This window comes from Scyliorhinus torazame, chromosome 6 (assembly GCF_047496885.1).
Source record: "Scyliorhinus torazame isolate Kashiwa2021f chromosome 6, sScyTor2.1, whole genome shotgun sequence".
Classification (NCBI taxonomy): Eukaryota; Metazoa; Chordata; class Chondrichthyes; order Carcharhiniformes; family Scyliorhinidae; genus Scyliorhinus; species Scyliorhinus torazame.
This window is the reverse complement of record NC_092712.1, coordinates 114,272,798-114,288,657: the sequence shown is the minus strand read 5'-3', so window position 1 is coordinate 114,288,657 and position 15,860 is coordinate 114,272,798. Positions and strand designations below refer to the sequence as shown.

Sequence of the window (15,860 nt, the reverse complement as noted above, 5' to 3'; positions counted from 1 at the left end):
GGGGGGGGTTGTAAGTGGTGAAATCAATGGGGAGGCTAGCTGGATCGGCTAGTTAACGGGAGCGCAGTGGGGGGTGAGCAATAGAGGGGGATGAGAGTGTTATTTTGTTTAAAGGAAAGCTTGGGGGGGGGGGGGGGGGAGGCGGCTGACAAAAGTGTGATTATTGTGGCATAGCAAGAAAGGAGGTGGTGGTGGTGGACATCTGAGGATGTGCCTGGATGGTTGCGTGACACGGGACATGGGCCGGGAGCTGACCTAAGACGGGATATGGTTGATCGATTGGGGATGGGAGTGGGAAGCCCCCTGTCAGGCTGGTCACGTGGAACGCGAGACGGCTGCATGGGCCAGTCAAACGGCCGTGCGTGTTCATGCATCTGAGGAGCTTGAAGGCGGACGTGGCCTTTTTGCAACAAACACACTTGGAAGTTTGGGGACCAGACTAGGCTAAGGAAAGGGTAGGTAGGACGGATTAGATATGAAGACACGGGGGGGTGACGGTGCTGATAAATAAGCAGATGGCGTTTGAGGTGGGGAATATAGTGGCAGATTCGGGAGGAAGGTTCGTGATGGTATGTGGGAAGCTGGAGGTGATGCCAATGGTCTTGGTGAATGTCTATACCCCAAACTGGGACGATGTTGAGTTCATGAGGCGGGTGCTAGGAAAGGTCTCGGACTTGCATCGGTTCATTATGGGGGGGGCACTGTTTTGTGGGTTACCGGTGGGGGTTTGATGTGGGGTTTCGGCGGTGGCGATGAGCAGGGATCAAGCTGTTTGGGGACCTGTTTGTGGGGGGAAGCTTTTCGAGTTTAGACGAACAGGAGAAGGAGTATGAGCTGCCCAGTGGGAATAGGTTCCAGTACTCACAGGTGCGGGATTATGTTGGAAAGCAGGTGCCGTCCTTTGCGAGCTGCCGCCCCCGGGGCTTCAGGATAAGATGATATAGAAAGCAGTAGTGTGTGAGGGTAAGGTATCCGAGATTTACAAGGAGCAAATGGACTGGGAGGGAGCCCCGATAGAGGACATCAAATGGAAGTGGGAGGAGGAACTTTGGGGGGGGGGGGGGGTTTGAGAGAGGAGAGCTGAAGAGGGTAAATGCATCTTCGTCCTTGCTAGCCTTAGTCTTGTTGATAGAATCATAGAATTTACAATGCAGAAGGAGGCCATTCGATCCATCGATGCTGCACTGGCACTTGGAAATAGCATCCTACCCAAGCCCATACCGCCACCCTATCTCCGTAACCCAGTAACCCCACTTAACCTTTCTGCACACCAAGGGCAAGTTAGCATGGCCAATCCATCTAACCTGCACATCTTTGAACTCTGGGAGGAAACCGGAGCACCTGGAGGAAACCCATGCAGACACGGGGAGAACATGCAGACTCCGCACAGTGGCCCAAGCCAGGAATCGAATCTGCGAACCTGGAGCTGAGAAGCAACTGTGCTAACCACTGTGTTAGTTTAAGGTTATTCACGGAGTGCACATGATGGTAGCCAGGATGCGCAGATTCTTTGAGGGTGTGGAGGACAGTTGTGGCCGGTGCACGGGGAGGCCTGCGAACCATGTTTACATGTTTTGCGCATTTCCGAAGCTGAAGGGGCTCTGGTAGGGATTCGCGGACGTAATGCCTGAGGTGCTGAAGGTGGCCCCGAGTCCAGAAGTGGCGATATTTGATGTGTAGGAAGACCCGGGAGTCCAGGGGGCGAGAGAGGCTGACGTCTTGGCCTTTGCCTCCCTGGTAGCCCGGAGATGGATTTTTGCTGGAGTGGAGTGATTCGGGACCACCGAAGCTGGGGGTGTGGGTGAGCAACCTGGCAGAGTTCCTAAGACTGGAGAAAATCAAGTTCGCCTTAAGAGGGTCAGTTGATGGACTTGGAAGCCGTTCATCGACTTCTTCAAGGGAAATTGAGGTGTCAGTGGGGAGCTGGGGTGGAATAAAGGGGTTAAAGTGGGGAAGGCAGGATGGGTGGAGGGGGACGGCAGGGAAGTTGGGACATTTGGATAGTTATTTATTTGTTATGAGATTTCTGTTTGTTCTTACTCTTCTGTTGGTTTGTGTTTAATGTACATACAAATGATGTAATTAAAATATTTTTTTTTAAAAAGGAGTACTTTCAGTGCCGAAACAACTCAAATGCTCGAAAGGCTGAGTGGCCCTCCTGCTCCTATTTTTATGTTTCCTGAAACAACTCCATTTAGCCAAGCAATGAAAGGACTCACGCGCCATTGCAAGTTCTAGTGAGCGGTCCTTTTGTATATAATTTTGGCTAGAGTGTTTAAAAAAAAAAAAATCATGGGCGGGATTCTCCCCTACCTGGCCGGCCGGCGCGAGTCCGCACATGCGCGGGAGCGTCAGCGGCTGCTGACGTCATGCCCGCGGGGGGGGTCTATTCCACGACGGCCATGGTAAATGCTGTGGCCGAGGCGGAGTGCCCCCACGGCACAGGCCCGCCTGCCGATCGGTGGGCTCGATCGCGGGCCAGGCCACCATGGGGGCACCCCCCGGGGCCAGATCGTCCCGCACCCCCCCCCCCCCCCAAGAGCCCGCCCGCGCCGCCAGGTCCCGCCGGTAAGAGAGGTGGTTTGCTCCTCGCCGGCGGGACAGGCAGTCCAGCAGCGGGACTTCGGCCCATCGCGGGCCGGATAATCGCCGGGCGGACGACGACCCACCGACCGGCGCGATTCCCGCCCCTGCCGAATATCCGGTGCCGGAGAATTCGGCTACCAGCGGGGGCGGGATTCACGCCAGCCCCCGGCGATTCTCCGACCCGGCCGGGGGGGGGGGTGCGGGAGAATCCCGCTCCTCAGAACTGCCTTTCGTTAGACTACAAACTTAAATATTTAATAGCAAGTTTCAAAAAAAGATTTTCCAAACTTAATCAGAAGTGCAGAGACCTGGCTCAACATTATTTCAAATGGCTAATTTGAGGTTACTGGTGGTTCTGCGTTATGCTTATTGCAACCCAAAATAAAGGCATGTCAATACCAAAATAAGTGTTATGCCTTTCATCGATTAAAGTGAAACAAAGTTAAGCTGGCTACTTTCTGAAGGCAATCGCAATGCACTGGTGCAGTGAATAGAAACATAGAATTTACAGTGCAGGAGGCCATTCGGCCCATCGAGTCTGCACCGGCTCTTGGAAAGAGCACCCTACCCAAGCCCACACCTCCTCCCTATACCCATAACCCAGTAACCTCACCCAACACCAAGGGCAATTTTGAACACTAAGGGCAATTTAGCATGGCCAATCCACCTAACCTGCACATCTTTGGACTGTGGGAGGAAACCGGAGCACCCGGCGGAAACCCACGCAGACACGGGGAGAACATGCAGACTCCGCACAGACAGTGACCCAAGCCGGGAATCGAACCTGGGACCCTGGAGCTGTGAAGCAATTGTGCTAACCACTATGCTACCGTGCTGCCCTAATAGGTAACGAATCTTCCATTATCATAGTGAAAACTTTATCTGCAGCAACAACAAAAAAGGCACACTAATGTCTTATTGATTATTTAAAATAAAATCATATAGATCTTAAAAACAGAATCAATTTACTGACTAAATAAGTGATGCCATCAATGAATGAGGTATCATGTGAACATATGTAAATAGGTCCACATAGGCAAACCGTGACACAATGAGCCTTTCTCACTTAATATCCTAAAATATGGCCCGAATGAAAGGATGGCTGATTTTTTAAAAATTGACTCTGGTACAGTTTCTGGTTTAACATTTCTGAAGTTGAGATTAAGATACTTTGATAGGGTCCTGGATCTCATCTGGCTATAACATACATGGATGTGCTCGAAAGCAACTTCTTATCTGGATTACCATGCAGTTCTGGTCCCCCACTTAAGGATATGGGATGTGGGAGTCTTTTAAGGAGCAGTTGATGGGAATGCAGGACAGGCATGTGCCGGTAAAAAGGAAGGACAAGGAAGGCAGGATTCGGGAACCATGGATGACCAGGGAAATTGAGAATCTTGTCAAAAAGAAAAAAGATGCATATGTGAGGTACAGGCAACTAAAAACAGATAAAGCACTTGAGGAATACAAGGAAAGTAGAAACGAGCTCAAGCAAGGAGTTAGGAGGACAAAAAGGTGTCACAAAATGTCCTTGGCAAACAGGATTAAGGAGAATCCCAAGGTATTTTATACGTAAATTAGGAAGAAGAGGGTAGCTAGAGAAAGAGTTGGTCCACTCACGGACAAAGGAGGGAAATTATGTGTAGAACCAGAGGAAGTAGGTGAGGTCCTTAATGAATATTTTGCATCGGTATTCACAAAGGAGGGACAAGTTGATTGGTGGTGTCTGAGGGGGATGTGTAAACACTTTAGAACAGGTCGTTATTACGAGGGAGGAAGTGTTAAGTGTGTTAAAAAGCATTAAGGTAGACAAATTGCCAGGGCCAGATGGCATCTATTCCAGATTGATGAGGAAGGCAAGAGAAGAAATAGCTGGGCCTCTGACAGAAATCTTTATGATCTCATTGGCCACAGGTGAGATCCCAGAGGATTGGAGGATATCCAATGTTGTACCGTTATTTAAGAAGGGTTGCAAGGATAATCAGGATAATTATAGGCCAGTGAGCTTGATAACAGTGATAGCAAAATTTTTGGAAAAGATTCTCAGAGATGAGATCTATGCACATTTGGAAGTGAATGGTCTTATTAGCGACAGATGGCATGGTTTTGTACGAGGGAGGTCATGTCTCACTAATTTGATTGAGTGTTTTGAGGAGGTGACAAAAATGATTGACGAGGGAAGGTCTGTGGATGTTGTCTACATGGACTTTAGTAAAGCATTTGACAAGGTCCCTCATGGTAGGCTGGTGCAAAATATTAGATCACATGGGGTCAGGGGTGAACTAGTTGGATGGATCCAGAACTGGCTTGGCCATAGAAGACAGAGGTTAACAGTGGAAGGGTGTTTTTCCGAATGAAGGTCTGTAACTAGTGGTATTCTGCAGGGATCAGTACTGGGACCTCTGCTCTTTGTAATATATATAAATGACTTGGAAGAAAATGCAGCGGGCCTGATTAGCAAGTTTGTGGATGATACTAAGATTGAAGATGGTCAGAGAATACAACAGGATATAGATAGGGTGCAAAATTGGCAGAGAAATGGCAGATGGAATTTAACCTGGACAAATGCGAGGTGATGCATTTTGGGAGATCTAATTCAGGTGGAAGCTATAAAATAAATAGCAGAACCATCAGGAGCATAGAGACACAGATCTGGGCGTGCAAGTCCACAGATCCTTAAAAGTGGCAGCACAGGTGGAAATGGTGGTAAAGAAAGCATATGGCATGCTTGCTTTCATAGGATGGGGTGTCAAGTATAAAAGCTCAAAAATTATGTTACAATTATATAGAACGTTGGTGAGGCGACATTTGGAATACTGTATCCAATTCTGGTCACCGCACTACCAGAAGGACGTGGAGGCTTTGGAGAGAGCACAGAAAAGGTTTACCAGGATGTTGCCTGGTATGGAGGGTATTAGCTATGAGGAGAGATTGAATAAACTGGAATTGTTCTCCCGAGAGAGACATAGGCTGAGGGGCGACCTGATAGAAGTTTATACAACTATTAGGGGTATAGATAGGGTGAACAGTTGGAAGCTTTTTCCCAGGGCGGAATTGACAATTACAAGGGGGCACAAGTTCAAGGTGAGGGGGGAAAAGGTTCAGTGGAGATGTGCGGAGGAAGTTTTTTTTACAGAGGGTGGTGGTAGCCTGGAATGCACTGCCAAGTGAGGTGTTTGAGGCAGATACGTTAGCGACCTTTAAGACCTATCTGGATAGGCACATATGAACAGATGGGGTATAGAAGGATACAGGCGGTTGGTCTAGATAGGGCACGTGATCGGCGTAGGCTTGGAGGGCCAAAGGACCTGTTCCTGTGCTGTATTTTCTTTGATATAATTGCATCAGCAGTTCAGAGAAGGCTCACTCGATTGGGATAAAGGGATTATTTTATGATGAAAGTTTGAGCTTTATATCCATGAAGTTCAGAAGAATGAGGAGTGATCTTATTGAAACATATATGATCCTGAGGGAACTTGGTAAGGTGGAGGCTGAGAGGATATGCTCCCTGGTCGGGAAGTCTAGAACCAGTGGACATGGTTTAAAAATTAGCGGTCTCCCATTTAAGATTTAGCGAAGTAGAATATTTCTCTCAGGGTTGTTAGCCTGTGGAATTCTCTTCTCCAGAGAACAATGGAGGCCGAGAGCTGGGTCATTAAATATTTCAAAGTTGAGTTAGATAAGACTTTTGATCAGCCAGGGGGTCAGAGTTTATTTGGGCAGAGGAAGAGCAACAAGAAATGGAGCCGGAGCCACAATCAGTTCAGCTATTATCTTATTGAATGGTGGAGCAGATTCGAGGGACCCAAAGACCTGCAGCTGCTCCTAACTTTTTTTCCTGTTGTGTGCACTTCAAGATTTTCATTATTTATTCCACAGAAATGGGAACTCACCTGTGCAATTTCTTGTTTCCCTAATTCAGTAGCTTCTATTTTACATTCATTGTTCATTTCTTTCAGACTGGAATTATCTTTAGCATAAGAATCCTTGAATAGTTCCTCGTCAGCTTTCAAAACCTCCTCCTGCAAAACAGCTTCTGAAACCACATCAGCTGTTTCCAATTTACATACAGACTTGTAATTTTGCAACTGCCTTTGAATAGTTAGAATTTCAGCATCTTTTTGTTTCGAAGATCTCCGAAGTTCCTCTTTTTCTTCAGAAAACAAATTTTCGAAACTTTGTCTGTCTTCATCAAACTGACACTGTAGATCTTGTTTAAGAATCTCCAACCTTTCGTCTTTTTCTTTCTCACATTCTTCATCACTTATTTTACATGGAGTAGGTTCTTTTTTCAGGTCCCTTGTCACCCTAGCCATCTCAGTCTGTTGAGCAAACTGTACAGACATCTGTACAATTACCTGTTACAATGCAGATAAAAAAAACATTGGACTAAAAAATGAATTTAGAAGTACACTCGTCAAAATTTAAATCAATTCAATGTTTATATCATTTCAGAGCAACCATTTTAATGGCACATCAATGACAAAAGTCTAAAGTAGCCCAATGTCAGCTATGAATAATTATTTTAGACTTTGACTGTGGTTGTCATGAGAGAGTTATGAGGCATGGGAAAGTATAAGTAGGTGGTAGTGGGAATAACGATTCCACTTCAAAATCAACCCCTCCAATACATGACATATTACCAGCTTTAATAAATCTGTTATGCTATATTTTTGTTAAACTTTAGTATTAAACAAGATCATACCTTAGCTATTTCTTTCTGCATGCGTTCTTCATATTGCTTCTCCAGAAGATATATAACATGACTAGATTTACTTTTTTGCTCTTCAGTATCTTGCAATACAATCGTTTGAAGAACTTCATTTAAGACTCTCGAAGTAGGCTCCCCCCCAGCAAACTCCTCTCCAAATATTTCCACTTTCCCCTCAACCTATTTAAAAAAATGCTGTTACATAAGCTGTACAAGTCTTTTGGAAAATCGCCACGCCAAAAATATAATACTTTTTGAGGAACTATTCTAAGAATAAATTCAAATTGGTTCAATTTACAAACTGACAGTCTGATGAATTAATGTTGGACAATTAAAAGCAGCACTTAGGCCTGCTCCGCCGTACGATAAGATCATGGTTGATCTGACTATGACCTCAACTCCACTTTCCTGTTTTTCTGCTGTAAATCACTGACTCCTTTGATGATCAAAAACCTATCTAACTCAGCCTTAAATGTATTCAAAGACCTAGCCTCCACTGCTTTCTGGGGAAGGGAATTCCACAGACTAACCTTAGAAAGACCTCAAATTTTTGAATTATGCCCCCTAATTCTTGACCCGCCACAAGGGATAACATCCTCAGCATCCACCCAGTTAATCCCCTTCAGGAACTTATCCAAGTACTTCACATCTACAGGTTCCCCTTTATCCATGTTACTTGTTATTTCCTCAAAGAACCCTAATATATTAGCTAAGCACGATTTCCCTTTCGTAAAACTATGTTGAATATACCTGATTATGCTGATTTTCTAAATGTCCCACTTTTACCTCCTCAATAATGGATTCTAGTATTTTCCCTAGGACATAGGAATTAAGAGCAGAAGTCGGCAATTCAGCCCTTCGAGCCTGCTGCGCCATTCAATCAGATCATGGCTGATTTCTTCCTGGACTCAAAATTACCTCCCATCCATTCCCCATCATCAGAAATATATCTATCTCCTTCTTGAAACCATTTAATGACTCCGACTCGACTGCAGTATGGGGCAGAGAGTTCCACAAATACAGGTGTTAGATTAACTGGTTTGTAGTTTCTTGCTTTCTGTCTCCCTCCTTCCTTGAATAGAGGCACCACATTAGCAATTTTCCAATCTGCTGGGACCTGTCCAAAAGCTAGGGAATTTGGCCAGGTCAAACCAATGAGTCCACTATATCTACGAACATTTATTTTAAGACCCTAGGATTCAGGCCATCAGGCATTTCTAAATCTTTAGTTAAAATAGTTTTCCTAGTACTTTTTCCTCCCGAGTGAGTGATTGTTTTAGTTCGCTTTTATCTATTGACTTTCCAACATTCTTGGGATTTTTTTTCTAGTCAAGACTGACACAAAATATTTGTTCAAACTTCTGCCATTTCCTTGTTTTCCATTATTAATTCATGAGTCTCATCCTCTCAGGGACCAACACTCACTTTAGTTACTCTTTTCTTTTTAAATACTTGTATTACTATCTGAAACTCTTACTATCTGTTTTTATATTTCTTGCTAGCTGCCTCTCATATTCCAATTTTGCCCTCATTTTATTTTAAAGTAATTCTTTGCAGGTTTTTTTAATATCTGTCCAATCTTCTGACTTCCCACCAATCTTCAGTATTGCGCACTTTTTCTTTCAATTTGAACTATCCTTAACTTTCTTAGTCAGCCATGGCTGGTGCATCCTTCTCATGAGTCTTTCAATGGAACATATGGCAAGTGAGTGGGAAAAGAATGAACAAATAAAGGAATACTACTAGTTTAGATAAACCGTCTGTTTTGGGGCAATTTTTGGTTTCTAAACAAACGGTCCGACAGAGAAAGTGGAGTTTGGTCGTGGGATGTCGACGCCGACATCGAAGAGACGTGGAGGAGGGAAATCGTAAGCTCCAAGCCGACTAAAGATTCTGCAACGGTGGCGGGGAAAGCAGCCGCGCCCATCACCCTGAATATGATCGTGGGTGTAATGGTGAATGGATTGGAGATGTTCAGTGGGGAGATGGATAGCAATTCAAGAGACAGGGCCAAGAAAAGAGTGTGCCATTTAAAGACATGGTAGGGGAGGCTTTGGGCCCGATAACGCAGCAGCTTGGTAAGACGGTTAAGGCAGTAGGCGAGCAGGTTGAGAAGTTGGAAGGTGTGGAGAAGGCCTTGTCTCAGCCCGAGGAACAACTTGCGTGTTGGAAGCCGAAATAGCGCCTGTAGGCGATAGAAATAAGGGCCTCAAGGCAAAACTAGATGACATGGAGAACAGAGCCAGGCATATGAACCGGAGACTGGGGGGGGGGTCTGCCAGAGGGAGTTGAGAGCTCAGGGCCAATCGAATACTTCTCTGCGAAGTTTTCTCAGTGGGTGGTGGAGATGAGGTATTTGCTGCACCAGAGCTGGAGAGGGCGCATGGGCCTGGAGACAGAATCCGAGGCCGAATGAGCCACCACCGCGTGTGGTGTTCATTCGGTTCCACAGTTTCCGAAGGAAGGAGCAGGTCCTGGAGTGGGCCAAGAAATGCTGGAGGATTGATTGGGATGGTGACATGGTAAGAATTAACCAGGACATTGGGACTGAGCTGGCGAGGTAAAGACGGTCCTATGTATTCAAGGGAGTGTGGTTTGAGGTGGCGTATCCAGCAAAACTGAGAGTCACGTGACTCTTTGAAACTCTGGAGCAGGTTGAAATCTTCATCAGAGATCATGGACTGGACACGGTTTGGGAGGTGCGGGTGGGCTGTTTGATGGTTGGGGTATTTTGTTCACATTGATAAGTGTTGGGTTAGTGTATTGGTATAGATGGTTAGATAGGGGACATATCCTCTGTTCGGTTTTCATGTTTATTCTCTTTTTTGGGCTCAGTAGTTGTCGGGATGGTGTTTTTTTTTTTCTTTCCTTGGCTTAGGTTTTGTTTTATATGGTTGGGGTTGAGGACCATGGGGGAGGGGCGAACCTGGGGCAGGAGCATAGATGTTGGTTAAGGAATAGGTGAGACCTGGGGAGGGAAGTGGGGGAGGTGAACACCTTGCTAGTGCTAGGAAGTAGGTTAGTTAACAGAAGTCAAGTGGGGATCTGGATGCGGCTTGTTGGGTCAGTTAGGTTATGATCGATGGGTCTAGAAGGTTTGGGGGATGGGTAGTTAGTGGAGGCGAAAGGCTGTCCGCCAACCTGGGAGGAGGGTGGTAGGACTAACAATGACCAGGGCTTTTTCTTTGTTCCACCATTTAAGTGTGGCAGGTCACAACGTTAGGTGAGCATGCGGTGTCGGAATCATCGGTGGAGCTATGGCCTGTTGCAATGGTAATGGTTGACTCGAGGTTTTGGGGGGGGGGGGGGGAATGAGAGACCCCCAACAAGGGTGGTCATCTGGAATGTGCGGAGCTTGGGGTCCCCAGTCAAAAGAGCCCAGGTTTGTTCATTTAAAGAGTCTGGGGGCCGACATGATGTTTCTCGAGATGGGTGGTGGTTAGATGTAGGTATGCTAGTGGATCTGGGTTCTGTGCAAGATCGCAAGGACTATCCAGGATTATATCTTAAACAACGTTAATAGGGAGGTCCCAATCCTATGAGAGGCGCTGAAGGTAGTAATCAGGGAGAAATTATATCTTTCAAGGCACATGTAGATGCGGAGGCGCGGAAGAAGCGGGAAAAACTGGCAGATGATATTATAGATTACAGATAAGCAAGCTGTCCAGCCCCAGAATTACTAGCAGATAGGAAAAAAAACTGTAAATGCAGTTAAATTTGATCTCCACAGATGGGGCAGTGTGACAGTTGAGACGAGCTAAAGGGGCAATTTACGAGTATAGAGAGAAGGGAAGTCGTCTCCTGGCATATCAACTAAGGAAAGGGGAGGCAGAGAGTTAGATTACCCAGATTAGAGTTTGGGATGGGGGGATGGTTTTGGCTCAGGAGATGGTAAATGGGGTATTTAGGGCCTTCTATAAAGAAGTTATACATGTCTGAACCGTTTCGGGATGAGAGGGGGATGGTGGAATTTCTGGGGGTGTTGGGGTTTCCCAAGGGGGGGGGGGGGAGAGTTGCGGGAGGACCTAGGCGCAAAGTTGGAGAAGATGAAATTGATGCAGTTGAGGAAGGCACTGGGGCCCGATGGGTTCTTGGTGGAATGTTATGAAAAATGTTCAGGGATTTCTGTGAGAGAGGTGCCTTGTCACAGTCATTGGAGGCAGAGTCTCATTCAGCTAAAAGTAATAATCTTAATCTTTTTATTATTGTCACACGTAGGCTTACATTAACACTGCAATGAAGCTACTGTGAATATCCCGTAGCATTTCAAGCACACCTCTCCTGGTTAGAATGAGCCGATTTTTCACTGGGGTGGAGGTTAGATGCAATCGCTGTTCGAAGGGACCGGTACACCATGCACATATGTTCTGGCGTGCTCAAAGCTGGCGGGTTTCTGGAAATCCTTTTTTTAACCATGTCTGTAATCTTGCACATTGGGTTGGAGCCTTGCCTGGTTGCAATTTCTTGGCTATCGGATGTGCCGGAGGTCCGGATGGGGGCAGACATTCTGGCCTTTGCCTCGCTCGCGGCAAAAAGGCGGATCATCTTAGGCTGGAAATTGACTCCCACCACCAAGCGCCTCGGCGTGGCTGGGTGACCAGATGGGGGTTTATGCACCTCCAGACGGTGAGGTTCACCATGAGAGGGTCAGTGGAATGGTTTTACCGTAGATGCCAGCCGTTTATAATATACTTTAAAGAGTTGGTCACTGCTAGCTGTTTTTGAGATGGGTGGGGGTATTACTGTTATTATGTTATTGTTTGGTTTTTATAAACTTTGTATTAAAACTGTTACAATTTCAATAAAAATATTTCCAAATAAAATACAGAGGACAATCAGGGATAGGTAATAAATGTTGGCCATGCAAGTGATGACTTAATCCTGTAATTTGTAAATTTAAAGAAAAAAACCCAATAGTTTCTCCAACCAAAATCTCAACCATATGAATACCATAAATACATACCATTTTAATGGTTACATTTTTAATCCATCAAACTCATTCATATTTTGTTACACTTACCTTATATGCCCCTACCTTTTCCAAGTCCAAATCAACAACACAACTTTTAGGCACTTGCTCACCAGGGACATTTATTTCTGACCTAAAGGGGAGGATGGAGAAAACAATGAGCAAAAACAAAAATAAGCCTGAATTCAATCAAGTTTTTAGGTGTAGTCAATGTAGTAATCTTTATTTTAACAGTGTCTTTCCTCGTCAACTTTAAAACTCAACTTTTTGTCATCGCCTCTAATATTTCTTTTTAGGGTTCTATATTCATTATGTGCAAGATTACATCACCATCAAGTGTTTTGGGAAGTTTACCTATATTAAAGGTAATGTATAAATATGATTTGTTGTTGCTCAGCTAAATTTATTCAGCAGTAGACATGCTCATTAATATTCAAAAGTGGAGACACAAGCCTATGTACATGCCTGGTTTATTAAAACAACTTAACTGTTTGTTATCCAAGAAGCGGAAGATAATAAAAACAGAAAGTGCCAGAAAATGCAGCAGGTCTGTCAGGATCTGTGGCGAGAGAAACAAAGTTAAAGTTTCAGACTTCTGGTGACGGCCATGGAGTGAGTGGTCGCACATAGGGCAGCTCCTGTTTGAAGGCGTTAGTTCTGGTCCTTTTTATCCGGGCTTTGGGTAGCTTAGGCATAAAAGGTGGTGTGGGGACTATAGGGGGAGAAGTTTTCTACTGGATGGACATGTTTACATGCAATCAGACCCGACAGAAGACTGTGAAAGACATGGCGAAAGAGTTGGAGGAGACCCATGGCGCAGCATCAAATACTAAAATGATGGAGGTGGAAGGGTTGTCATCAGCGGGAAAACTGCAAATGGAGCAGTTAATGAGTTTCATCAAGGAGGAATTTTGGCTGCAAAGTAAGGAAATGCAGAACAATTGGTCAAAGGCGATTGAGAGGGCAGTGGCACCTCTTTGCGGGACTCTGGAACAGGTGGAGAAGTGCCTTGAGACACAGAGGGCGACTATCGAGGAGATGGACAAGGTGGTGTCCGACCAGAGAGACCGTATTATGTCACCGGTAGCAGAGATGGCGATCCTGGGGAATCTGTACAAGTTGCTATGGGTGAAGATGGAGGACCAGGAAAATAGGTCCAGACGGCAAAATCTGTGGATTGTTGGCCTGCTGGTGAGAGTGGAGGGAACGGGTGCAACGGGCTACATTGGGCTGGTTTAGCACAGGGCTAAATCAATGGCTTTTAAAGCAGATCAAGGCAGGCCAGCAGCACGGTTCAATTCCCGTACCAGACTCCCCGAACAGGCGCCGGAATGTGGCAACTAGGGGCTTTTCACAGTAACTTCATTTGAAGCCTACTTGTGACAATAAGCGATTTTCATTTTTTCATTTAATTTCATTTCATTCATTTTCATTGCGACGATGCTGGCCAGGTTGGTGGAGAAGATGATGTTGGACAAGGCCCTGGTATGGATCGGGCCCTTAGATCCCAGAGGCAGAAGCAGAAAGCTGGGGAGCCGTACGGGCAATGATTGTGCGAGTGCACAAGTTCCAAGACAAGGAAAAGATCTTGAGGTGGGCCAGGGCACAGCGGGATTGTGGATGGGAAGGAAATCAAATTAGGATCTACCAGGACATTGGAGCAGAGCTGGCCAGGAGATGGGCGGGGTCCAACAAGGCCAAGGCTGTACTGTATAGGCACAAAATACGGTTTGGGGTGCTGTAATCGGCCAGACTGTGGGTAACTTACAAGGACCAGGAATATTATTTTGGGACGCCGGAGGTGGTGAATTACTTTATCAAGGAGCATAAGCTGGGGAAGAGCTGAAGGGTGACATTGGGTGGAGGAGTTATCTCCGCAAAAGTTTGGGTTTTGTTACTGTTTGTCAATGGGGAAAAGTTGTAAGGGGAGCCGGTTGCTCACCCCCCCCCCCCCCCCCCCCCCCCCCACCACATTTTGGGAGGTGATTGTGCTTTTTGAAATTTTCCTATTTTTGGGATTATTTCTGGACATGTTGGTACTTTTTACTGTAGTTTCGTGTTTGTTGCACTTCGGCATGTGTGTACGAAAATTCAACGCGAGTTGTGAGGGGTAATTGGAACGGGCCTTCGGGTGGGAGTCGCCATACTAGCAAGAGATGCTGGTGAATGGGGGGAGGTGATGTAGCCGGTATGGAGTACAAGTCTGGTCATAGAGTGGGTGGGGGTGGGGCATCTTTGGTGGGTCAGATTCAGAATTAGATAGGGGCAGAGCCTAGGGGTGATGATGGTGGACACTAGGGGAGAGGGGAAGCAGAAGCCTCTGGTGAGTATTATTACATGGAATATCTGCAGGTAAAAGGGTCAGTTAAAAAGTCCTGGATGTTCACACAACTGAAGAGTTTGAGTGTGGAGGTGATTTTCTTGCAGGAAACGCATCAGCAGGTGAAAGATCAGATGAGGTTGGGCAAGTGCCTCACTTGGGGTTTGATTCAAAGTCATGGCAGGGTTGCCATCTCGTTGAGCAAGAAAACAGGGTTTACAGAGGTCATGGAGGTGTGCCCTACGTCGTTGGGAAGGTCAAGAACAGTGCAAGAGTTGGGAGGGTTTATGGAGAGGATGGGGGGGGGGGGGGGTGAATCCATGGTGGTTTAGGCACTCGAGAGAGAGAGAGAGAGGGAGTACTCCTTCTTCTCACATGTGTCTAGGGTTTATTCCATGGTCAATTTTTTTGTAATGAGCCGGGCAGTGCTAATGTGGGTAGTAGGGGCAGAGTATGCAGGAATAATGATTTCGGACCACGCTTTGTACTGGTTAGATGTGAGACTTTGTTTGGGACAGGCGCAGAGGCCGGGGTAGTGGTTGGATTCGGGACTTTTGGCCGATAAGGTGTTCTGTGGGAAGGTGAGAATGGCGATTAGGAACTATGTTGAGCTTAACCAGAATGGGGAGGTGTCGGTAGCTACGTTTTGGGAAGCCTTTGAAGTGGTAGTCGGGGGGAGGGGGGGAATGATTTTGTTCAAGGCCCACAGGGATAGCATGAGGAGGGAGGAGTACAAGTGGTTTTTGGACGACTTAGTTGAGGTGGACATGAGATATCCGGTTGCACCTCGAAGGAGCTGTTGGCAGAAAGAAAAAAGTTGCAGGGCTCTTTGGTTGCTTGCCGACGGGAAGGACGGTGGGTCAGCTGAGGAGGGCAAGGGGGAGTGCAGTATGAGTATGGGGAGAAGGCGAATTGTATTTTGGCCCATCAGCTGCAGCGTAAGGCAGTATCAAGGGAAATTCTTCAGCTAGGGGACAGGGTGGAAGAGATGTAGTGTCGGACCCGGAGAGGATAAACAAGGTGTTTAAGGCTATGAGGGGTTCACAGGGCCGAGCCGGTGGGCAGGGAGGCGGATATAGGGCGGTTTCTGGAATTCCCAGAGTTGGAGGGGAAGAGGCAGGTGCTGCAGGAGCCGTTGGGGTTAAAGAAGGTGATAGAGTGCATTGGTAGGATGCAGGTGGGGAAGGCGCCGGGATCAGATGGCTTTTCAGCAGTGTTTTATAAACAGGTCGCAATGGAGTTGGCCCCCCACTTGTTGGGCATGTTTAGTGAGG

At 46.4% G+C, this 15,860-nt stretch overlaps 1 protein-coding gene across 1 annotated transcript in view; it reads right to left on the bottom strand.

The window, feature by feature from the left end:
* The window catches only part of akap9 (A kinase (PRKA) anchor protein 9), a 395,737-nt gene that overhangs the window by 264,346 nt on the left and 115,531 nt on the right, over positions 1–15,860 (bottom strand). The window contains 3 exon segments of the mRNA XM_072508693.1: positions 6,480–6,944; positions 7,292–7,477; positions 12,318–12,399. Of these exon segments, the coding sequence (XP_072364794.1) occupies positions 6,480–6,944; positions 7,292–7,477; positions 12,318–12,399 (733 nt within the window).